Source organism: Euphorbia lathyris, chromosome 4 (assembly GCF_963576675.1).
Source record: "Euphorbia lathyris chromosome 4, ddEupLath1.1, whole genome shotgun sequence".
Lineage (NCBI taxonomy): Eukaryota > Viridiplantae > Streptophyta > Magnoliopsida > Malpighiales > Euphorbiaceae > Euphorbia > Euphorbia lathyris.
Window position 1 is genome coordinate 64,339,771 of NC_088913.1, and position 10,904 is coordinate 64,350,674.

The 10,904-nt window shown below is 33.4% G+C and overlaps 1 protein-coding gene across 1 annotated transcript; it reads right to left on the reverse strand.

Moving 5' to 3' along the window:
* Positions 1-3,217: 3,217 nt before the first annotated feature.
* LOC136225751 (uncharacterized) lies at positions 3,218-3,984 on the reverse strand. The gene has a single exon (XM_066013857.1). It carries the CDS (start codon positions 3,853-3,855, stop codon positions 3,292-3,294), a length of 564 nt encoding a protein of 187 aa, XP_065869929.1. The 5' UTR covers positions 3,856-3,984; the 3' UTR covers positions 3,218-3,291.
* Positions 3,985-10,904: the final 6,920 nt, after the last annotated feature.

Below are 10,904 nucleotides of genomic sequence, written 5' to 3' on the forward strand. Positions count from 1 at the left end.
AGGAGAAGGAAGAGAAGAAAAAAGAGAATGAGGAGAAGGGTGAAGATGAGGAGAAGGAAGAGAATTTTACTTTCGGTATGTAATTGGTTTAAGTTTGTCATTGTTTATGTTTACTCTTGTTTTTTTACTTGTGAATTTGTATTTAAACAGGATGACAATCAGGATCCAACACAAGCCTTGATAGGGAGGTGTCTGGTAGAATTTAAGTTTGGGGGAGAATTAGATGAACAACTGAAAAAGGTAAGACTCTGGTTCGCGTCAGAGTTCAACACGAGAAATGCGACATAATTATGTAACTAAGTTTGTCGCATTAGTTGTTAATGCGACAGGAAAAACGTGTAACCTAGTTTATCGCATTAATTGTTAATATGACAAACGCGACAGAATTATGGATCATTATCAATCAAGTTTCTTGTGTTTGACAGGCTGATAGAAGAGCTAACAAAAGAGGTGGAGGTAGACAGAAGAAATTGGGTGTAAGTGGAGGTAGAGGTAGATGTATAGGGCCTCGACGAGAAAAAGTCAGTCAGTTTCTCCGCTCACCATACACCAATCCTTTCACCAAGAAGGGTAAGATGAAACTAATACCGACAAAAATGTGTGGAGTTTTAGATTATAGGAGGGATCTACTTGATGCTAACTCGGTTCTCGAATACTGTGAGTGGGTAAGAACTGCATATCCGAATAAACAAAGGCGTATCATTGGGGTGAAAAAGTCGATAATATATTTACACAGCTTCAAACATCGGGTGAAAAAGTCGATAATGATGTAAGTTATCCGACTAACTGTGTACTGTCTTATTTATGTATTTATTTTTATATATGGATTAATGTATTTATTTATTTTTATTTGAATATTGAAACAAAATATCAGTGGATAGTTTTCTTTATTGAGACGTCGTTCTTACTGAAGGAAAATAGACAAAGCTAGGCACAGCGGAAATATATATATATATATATTTTTTTTTATCTATTTTATCTATTTCCCTTTCCCAAGATCCGTTAATCATTATTTCATACAAAGAAGGATTAAACAAGTGTATTGATAAACCGTTAAAACTAGCAAGGATATAGAAAGGATGGTCCATGAATAAACCTTCCAAACAAATATACAGAAACCATAGAGGAATGTACAAAGATCTATCTTGTGGAGCAGCCTGTTAGGGTTGGAACATCTTCAAGAAACATGGAGTATTATGGAGATGACGACGATGATAACGATTCCGATTGTGAAAACATGAATCTATTGCCAAGCCTCAAGCCGACCAGTAGGATGGATTGGTAATTTATGTTTTTTTTAGTATTTTTGTTGTTATTTTATCTTTATGTTTTCAGTTTCAATGTAATTTTATTTTCAATGAGAATTCAATGAATTTCTATATATAATTTTTCACTTGAAATGCGTATAAAATTAAAATTAAAATGTGCCAAATAAAATTAAAATTGAATTCAATTTGCCTCATAAAATTGAAATTAAATTCATAAATAAAAAATATAACACAAATTATAAAAAATCACACTTACTCATAATATATTGGCACATTTTATGGTGATTTTCCAGAAAGATTTCATCCATATTTGATGTATCTTTGGCAAGGATTGCGAAATCATGTACGCAAATTTCGTGAAGCCGAGTATTTCCCGCTGCTTAAATATACCGTTAAATTCAACAAAAGATGCTTGTCTCTCTGCCCAATCCACTTTTAACTTGTCATAAATTATATATATTTAGAGTCGGGATCCGGAAGTATTGATTTTATATTTTTGAGAATTTGTAATGTAAAAGTAATATTAATTGTATTCATTAGGCGTATTATCTATTTGAAATAAATAAAACTATCGAAATTATGAGAAATATTTTGAATTAAAATAAGTGTATATATATAAATTTAGAATAAATTACCATTGTGATTTCAAAATTATATTAGTTGCCAATTGAATAAATTATATTAGTTTTTTTTAGGTTTAATACATCATTTGTCTGCTCAACTTATCCAAAAAGTTTGATAAACTTTGAATTGTCTCGATAGCCCCATGAACTTGGATAAAATGTCTAGTTAACCCCTTGAACTTGCGTAAAATATAATCAATTAATCACTCGATTGGAAAAAAAAAGTAAGTTAAATACGGAAAACGTATTGCACGATTCTTAAAAAAAAGTAAAACAACAAAAGTCGGGGTATTCTGTTCTAATATTAGAGAGGACAAGTTTTATAGTTGAGCAAGTAAAAATTTCATTTTTAATCTATTCTATGAATTATGTAATAACATTATAAGATGCGTGCAATACACATTCCACATTTAACTTACCATTATGATTAATTGATTACATTTTATGTAAGTTTAGGAGGCTAATTGAACATTTCATGCAAATTCATGGACTATCAAAATACTTTAAAAATTTAATGGGTCAATCAAACTTTTTAAATAAATTCAGAGTAAAAATGATGTATTAAGTTTTTTTTTATATAAAACCATACTTTTATTTTCTTTTAGGTAAAATTCGAGAAACTTTTTCCAAAATTATACTGTGAAGAAAGGGCTCCTCGATACGGCATGTTAAAAAATCAAAAGTTAGTCGTGATGGCCACAAATTTTACCCTTTCTTTAGATTAAAAAGAGACAAGACACACTTGCTCTTCTAGGTGAAGTAAAGTCGCTCTTCACACACAACCGTACAATGCGTCTTCTTTCCTCTTTCCTTCTGGTACGCCGCTTTATGCACGACTTCATTTTTAGTTGTAGAGTCGCTTAATCCAACGAGCTTCTTTCCAACTACTCTCAGGCTTAAAGTTTTTTTTTTTGAAAAGTATTAATTTAAATTTTACATATAAAATAGTATTAATGTATACTTAACATTTACAAAATCGTATTAATTTAGGTTTCGAAAACGGAACATCACATTATTAAGTCCATGTTAGTGCTACTTCATATGTTGAGGTTAAATGGACTCTCTCTCCAAAAAAACAGTAAGACTATTTTTTACCTTATCCTTATAAATGAGTACTTTTACTCAACTAGCTGCTCTTTAAGTTAAAAAAGTCAAATGACAAATTAGTCCTTTACTCAACTAGAGAGCTGCTCTTAAGTTCAAAAGTCAAATGACTAATTTGGACAACTTCAAAGAATGCAGTGAGTTACTATTGATTTGTGTGTGAAATAAGCTAAAAACTACAATTAAACATCAAACAAACAGCCTCCAAGTTACAACTGTTCATACCGGAAAATATTCAAATTAAGAAGCCAAAACTTACAGGTAAAAGAAAAAACGAAAATGATACGAATTCGAATCTATTCCTTTTTAGCGGGAGAAGATTGTGGCCAAACGCTAATCTTTTCCTTCTCATACTTGATATACACAGCCGAAACTGCTGCAACGAAATACACCTGAATAAACACTATCGCCGGCGTATGATAGTTAAGCACACTTTTCCCCGTCGCCAGTTCCACCAATAGCAATGCCGTCAACCCTAGAATCGCAATCCTTCCGTTTATTCTCTCGCTATACGAGCTAAATCCAAACTCAACCTTCAATCCATTTGAAACTGCCTCTTTTAAAGGAACTGCCGGAAGATACATTCCGGATCCCGAACTGGATTTTGATTTCCCCTTTTTTGATTTTCTAATCTCCGCTTTCTTCCCCGTTCCACTCCGGTAACGAATTCGGACTCTTGAGAGACGAGACTCGAAAGGATCTTCGTCGGATTGAGGTGATTCGGGTTGGGAATCATCGTCGGCGGCGGCGCGGGTGGAGAAGGATAGCTGGGGCTTAGATCTGAGTGAAAGTGCGGCGAGTAGAGACGGAGAAGGTGGTTTTGAGAGGTTCAGAGATGGTGAGGTAAGCGTTGTGGCCATGGATATTTGATTTGAAAGGTGTGTTTGGATAAGGAAATGAATTTGGGTGTTTGTTTTGGAGTATAAGAATAAATCACTTTCTTTTTATTGGATAACATATTTTTGTGGCGAGAATTTGGTTACGAATGGATGGAGCTGTGAGAGCATTCGTGTTCGTGTGTGGAGATGGCAGATAGTTTTGTAAATATTAAAAAGAAGAGAGTTTTGTTTTTTACACTGTTTGTTTGTTGTTTGTTGTTTGCTATTTAAAAATAATGTTTTTTTTTTTTCAAGAAGTAAGAATCCTCTATTTTTATAAAAACTAATTTTCAAATGTAAAACACGATGTTACTAACTAAACACATATAACTCTCCCTTTTAAAATAAAATGGAACATGAAAAAGAGAAATAAAACCCTTAAATTTAAAAACTTTTGGCTGATTTAAATTTTTAAACTAAATATTTCAACTTAATGTAAGTAATTTTATCTAATAAACACTCGAGGTATTAATTTTAAGTGTTAAAATCTGTTATCAAACAGTGCTTTAGAATCGCAATAATCATGGGTAAATTATATCTGCCCATTTTAATATTTAACATTGTGGTTATTGAATTTCAATTTTTAACGATATGACCAATGAATTTTACATTTTTAAATATTGATGACCACTCAAGTTTAACTAATTTCTCAAAATGACCGTTAATGACCTCAAAATGAAAATGTTCAAAAACTAAAATTGTTCAGAACGACATTTACTATGAAATAACATTTTTTATTTTCTAAAATCACATTTTTTGAAGCTTTATCTTTCTAACCAAACAACACATAAATGACTTTAAAACGAAAATTTTCAAGAATTAAAGTAATATCATTAACTCTAAGAATTTTTTATTTTGAGGCTGTTAACGGTCGTTTTGAGGCGTTGAGTGGCCATCAGTATCAAAAAGTGTAAAGTTCAGTGACCATACCATTAAAAATTGAAGTTCAGTAGCCATAATATTGAAAAGGATAAAGTTCAGTGAACATGAGTGTAATTTACCCCACTAATCATAAAGCATTGGGCTAAGATTAGAAGAATTTAGAGTAAACATCAGAAAACAAATTTTTATACCGGATAAGGTACCAAAATAGGCCTATAATTTTTTTTAAAAGTATCAATTTAGGCTCTACATATAAAATAACACTAATATATGATTAATGTTTAAAAAAGAGTATCAATTTAGGCATCGATAGCGGAACATGACACATCATTTATATTATTTCATTAAGTTCTGTCAATTGTACATGGAGAGAGAAATCATAACTTAATGGAGTAATATAAATGATGTGTCACATTTTGTTATCGAGATCTAAATTAATACTCTTTTTTAAGCGTTAAACCTGCATTTATGCTATTTTGTACGTGGAGTTTAAATTGATACTCCCCCAAAACCCATAGACCTATTTTAGCACCTTATCCCATAATACTAAACATGCAAAAATATTAGAAATGACATAGATTAAAACCAACATGAACTCTAATGACCACGTAAATTTGATCATTCACCGTTGAATCTAGACTAATTAAATCTAAACTTTAAAATGCTTTGAATCCACCTTAAGATTTTAATCATTATAGATCCAACGGTGAATGATCAAATTTACATGATCATTAGAGTCAATATGAATACTACTGAGTGGTGACTACGATCTTTGGGTGTTCGATGACTAACTCCTCCATCAGCATCAGGCCGCAATATAAATGAAAAAATATGTGCACATATATTGACTTAAGTTTGTGAATTTTAGGGATTGTTTGGAATTTTGATCTGAAGATACTTTTTGAATATAAACAAAAAAGAAAAAAGGCTAATATGTAAACAATTATCAAATACAACAACATTTAAGACAACATTGTACTTTTTGAAATTTAATCACAAACAAAGTTGCTGAGAATTAAAAATAGATAAATTGGGCTCTCCTAATTCGGAGACCATATATAAGTCACCACATTGCACATGCCAATCAATAGGCCTCATTAGGGTTTTATATGTGAATATTATTTTCCATCCTTGCTTACATTGTGTTCAAAACATAGGCTAATGATCTTAGTGGTAAGAGTTCCTAGCATTGTGTTCGAGCAACAAGATAGCAACATGTTGGTAATAAAAGACCAATTTCATTGCAATATGGTAATAGGTAAATAAATTAGTGTATCATATGGATCAATCACACGTTCTAAACATGAGCAATGATGAAACTGTTTAAACACGTGGACCAATAGAATAGACACGATGGTCTCTAACAGTTATTATCCTGATTATTACAACTTATAGATAGTACAAGGAAAATTGGTGTGATCTCACTAGAGGACACAATCTTCTCTCTTCATGTATCTTAAATGCCAGCCAGGGAAAAAATTGGTACTTCCCAAAAATACTCCTAGAACTTTAAATAGAAAATGATGTCGTGCAATGAAGATAGATCTCATGGTGGATGTGGGTCATTTTACTAATGGGCCAAAGAAGAGCCTTTGGCATCCATCACTCCTAAGTAGATGATCACCTTCATAGAGAAGAACATCCTTGCTAGGTTCGACATCCCCCACATGATCATCATAAATAACCACACTTGGTTTAACTGTGTCACCTTTCGAAAATACTATGAGAGGCTACATATCAAGCTTCGGTTCACTTCTGTCTCCCATACCCGAACAAATGGGATTACTAAAGTAACGAAATGAGCCATATTACACAGTCTAAAGAAGAGACTGGAGAAATTGTAAGGTTTATGAGTAGACAAAACATACAATGTTCTCTAGACATATAGAAAGGCTCCACAAACAACCACTGGTGAAGCACCGTTCTCACTTATCTACAAGACTGGAGCCTTCATTTTAGTGGAAATTAAAGGCTAGAGTCCTAGAGTAGTGTAACACTCGGAAGCTGACACTAAAGGAATCTTACAGGGGCAATTAGATTTGTTAGAGGAAAAGTAGCATTGTGTTGCAATAATAATGGCTTCCAAATGGTAGCGAATTATAAAATCTGCACATGGCAAAAGAATTCACTTGTGTCGATTGTACTTAGAAAAGTCCTCTGAAACACTGAAACCTTTCAATTCAGACAAGGTCCAGGCAAGATGTGCTTCTATTGGGATTTATACTATGAGAAAAGGCGTTTTTTTTATTTTTCACTAAAACCCTAATTAAAAGTCGAGGATCCGTATATGATAATGAATGAATAATAAATAAAACGGTTAACATACACTTCTTCTTTTTGTTGAGAACAGTCAACAAAATCCTTTCAAGGCGAGATTGAACTGACCACGAATGGACCCAAACGAACAAGAAGTTGTGACTTGCTGCCTTCCTCTATAATCTCACACACGGAAAACTTATTGATTAGATTGTGTGCTAGCACCGAAATAATTAAAGAAGAATTCGGGTTTGTGTACCTCAAGATCAAAGATAATTAAGACTTAGAACTATTCTAAAGTCTCCCTATACTTTTCTTTTCACCATAATTGTCTTTGATTAAATAAATTTTCAATATGAGGGGAAAAACATTGTCTAGTAGGTTTAGGATTTGTTTTTCATTAAACAACTGTTTGTTTAATTTAAAACCATATTCAATTAGGATAAAACTTAATCCTATTAATTTAAATCCTAATTAAAATAGAATCATAATTATGATTTTGGATAATTAAATATATTTATATCCAATATAATTATATTCAATTAATTATCTATTAATTATAATTGCATAATTATATTGAATATAATTATTTGAGCATCAAACGTATCTGAACTATACTCTGGTTCACATTTTGCTACCTGAATTATATTTGGTCCCAAAAATATACTCTCAAATATGAGTGATTCAATATTTAAGTGTGTTTCGCATGTAGGTGACCGGTCAATTACTATATGATCACTTTTATACAAATAATTGGAACTCATTATACACTTGCAAATTCTAAAAAGAATATCGTACCTTTAAATGAATTAAAAAATATATTATATTTTTCTATTTGTCCGTTTCTCTCTTTTTGTCTCTCTCCTCAAATCTATGCCTTTCTTTTTCTCATCCATGGCTATCTTTAAAAGAAATCTTAAAGCTATCTGCAGTCAGTTAAATTGTCTAACTTAAAAAAAAAAATAAAGTAGTGTAGTAAGTAAGCAATTTTAACTTGTATTTATTACCGAAATGATAGGAGTCAACCATATTCAAAAAGTAAAATTAAATGAAAGTAGTCCTATGATTCCTACGTTTTGCTTCTAACTCCAAGCAGATTTCATCATCTCATAGAAAACTAAGTAGAATTCATTAATGTGTGAATTAAACCAAGCCAACTTGCAAAGTAGCTGGAAGATACAACCTCAAACCTACAACTAAGAAGAAGATATAGATGCCTTTCCAATTCGAATTTATCTCTAACATAATAACTATTATATGTATATATTTAAAGCTTCCTTAAAGATTAATTAAATCCGGATTAATGTAACCAAGTTTTCTTTTATGTGATCATGTAGTTCATCTAATGTTGGCAATGCATCCAAAATTGGCTTTCGGCCCATAAGTCGTAAACGGACTCTAGTAAGCCATTACGACTACCCAACTTATATGAGTGTCACATATAAGTTAACATATGTCTATTGAATCTTACATGATCATTTGCTTCGTGAGATTCGGTCCAACACTGTGTTCGGACGTTTCTTGACGTCTAAGTGAAGTGATTAGTTCAAATGAGTGATAACTCTTGTCACCTTATTTGGGTGTGGCCACACATTTCTCAGTCTCACTAATCAAATGGTTGATGATATTTCTTCTCCTTTAAAAAGAATAACAATTCCCTCACTTTACTCATAGTCCTTAGCATGATTCAGAGCATACCCAACCATACCTATACTTGGCATCCTTTTACGGGCCCGTTAAAGGTACGTCAAAAGATACTATGTCTCATCTAAGAGCTATAATAATTTCAAGTCTAAGGATTCACATATAAATATTATATGATATACACTTACGAGCCATGACCATGTAGTGTTCTCATCAGTGGATCGATCCATACTCATGTTCATGATAGGTAAAACACCATCATCATCCAAGGAACATATTAGTTTTTAGTTTATCATCTTCTCCATGATGACAAAAGACTATATATATTCATAATAGTGTTTTTATACGTTAAAGTTTTACTGTTTAGATCACACATCCGATAAACACAAAACAACACATATTCTTGGACACTCTATTAATTTCACTTGCACAAGTAAACAACATAATAGATTATTGCCTCACATTATTTATAAGATATCAGAAACAACGTCTTGAAATTAGGGATACACCAACAACTTCAACTAGAAAGGTCACATCGAAATCAGAGAATGTGTCAATCCACACACTTATCGACTCAGAGAACTTACATGCAATCTTGTGCCCAAAATATGAAATACAGTCATGTTCCAAAATTATTCCCAATAGGCTTGTTTCTATTTCCTTAAAGCCATTCTGTAGTTGGCTATGCTGTAACATAAATATGTATTCAAATTTTTCTTAGATTACTAAAGATCAATCATTTACATGTTAAAACAATCTCAATCATAATCTACATTGAAAATGCATTCTAAAAACCAATCAAAATATATTCGACCACATTAAGTACACACTTTGGGATGAAACTCGGTTAAAGATCAACAAAAACTTTGATCACAATCACAAACAAAAGCGAAAAAATTATTCAAATCAGTTAAACACTTGGATCAAAAGAATGAAGATAATATTTTATTTAAGAGAAACCATATGAAGAGTCACATTACAAAAATTCACATAAGGAAGTTCTCCTTCTAGAGGAAACACGTTGGCTTAGATCGACGATGTAAAGAGAAGAATAATTTAAAGCGAAACTTGACGGCCTCCATCCATGATGTAATGAGAGGAATTCAAAGCAAAAGCCGTTGTCCTTCATCAACATGTAAAATAGAGGAGTTCAAGGAGAAATCTAGAATTCAAAGAGGTGGTGGAAATACTAAATTATAAAAGTGATTTTTTTATTCTAATAAAGTTTATGGATGAAATGAATAAAAAAAATATGAATATTTAATAAAAATATAAAAAATTTATAATATATTTAATATTAGTTTACCCTGAGCAGACTGCCGGTGATAAGCCGGAGGAAGGTGAGGATGACATCAAGTCATCACGCCCCTTAGAGAAGTTTTCTCCTATGAGATCCATCTTCTCTTTCAGATCTATCTTCTCTCTCAGACCTTTCTCTCTCTTTTAGATCTATCTTCTCTCTTTTAGATCTGTCTTCTCTCTTTCAGATCTGTATTCTCTCTCTTAGATTTGTTTTCTTTCTTTCAGATCTATCTTATCTCTCCCAGATCTTTCTTTCTTTCAGATTTATTATTTTCTTTTTGACGCTCTCTCTCTGTTAGCGAAGAAAGCGATGGAGAACAAAAGCGTTGGGCGGTGGGAGCGTTCGAGATCGGGAGGAGGCGGCGGATCGGTGGCGACGACCGTGAGACGAGGTGATTTAGCGGGTGGGGCGAGCGGTGCCCTGATGGGCGATTTTAGATTTGCGACGGCGTCTATGGAGGGCGGTAGATCCAGCGGTTCTACTATGACGGCGGCGGCGATTCAGGGAGCAACGATGGTAGGGTCGTGCGGCGGTCTGGGGGTGGATCCGCAACGGTCTGGGCAGGCAACGAGGGGCGTTCAGGCGGCTCTGATGGTGGATCCAGGGAGCAACTAGTGGTGGAATCAGTCGGCGGAGTGCAGGTGGAGGAGTGTAGCGGCAAGGGAAGGACATCCGGGGAGCGGCTTAATGGGTCGACTGGTGATTTTCCTAGGTCATCGGCATTGGCCTATCTGGTTAAGAACAGTGATGTGATTTTGGCTAAAGGGATGGGCAACGATCCAGTTAACGATGCCCATCCCGTTATTAATTCTGTGCATTCTCCATGTATTAATAAAAATTCTTGGAGAGATATGGTGATGGGAGTGGTAGAGGAGACGACGTTGATAAACGAGGGTCCGGAGGTGGGGGATTTGGATGATATTTTGTCTGATTCTGATATTGAAGA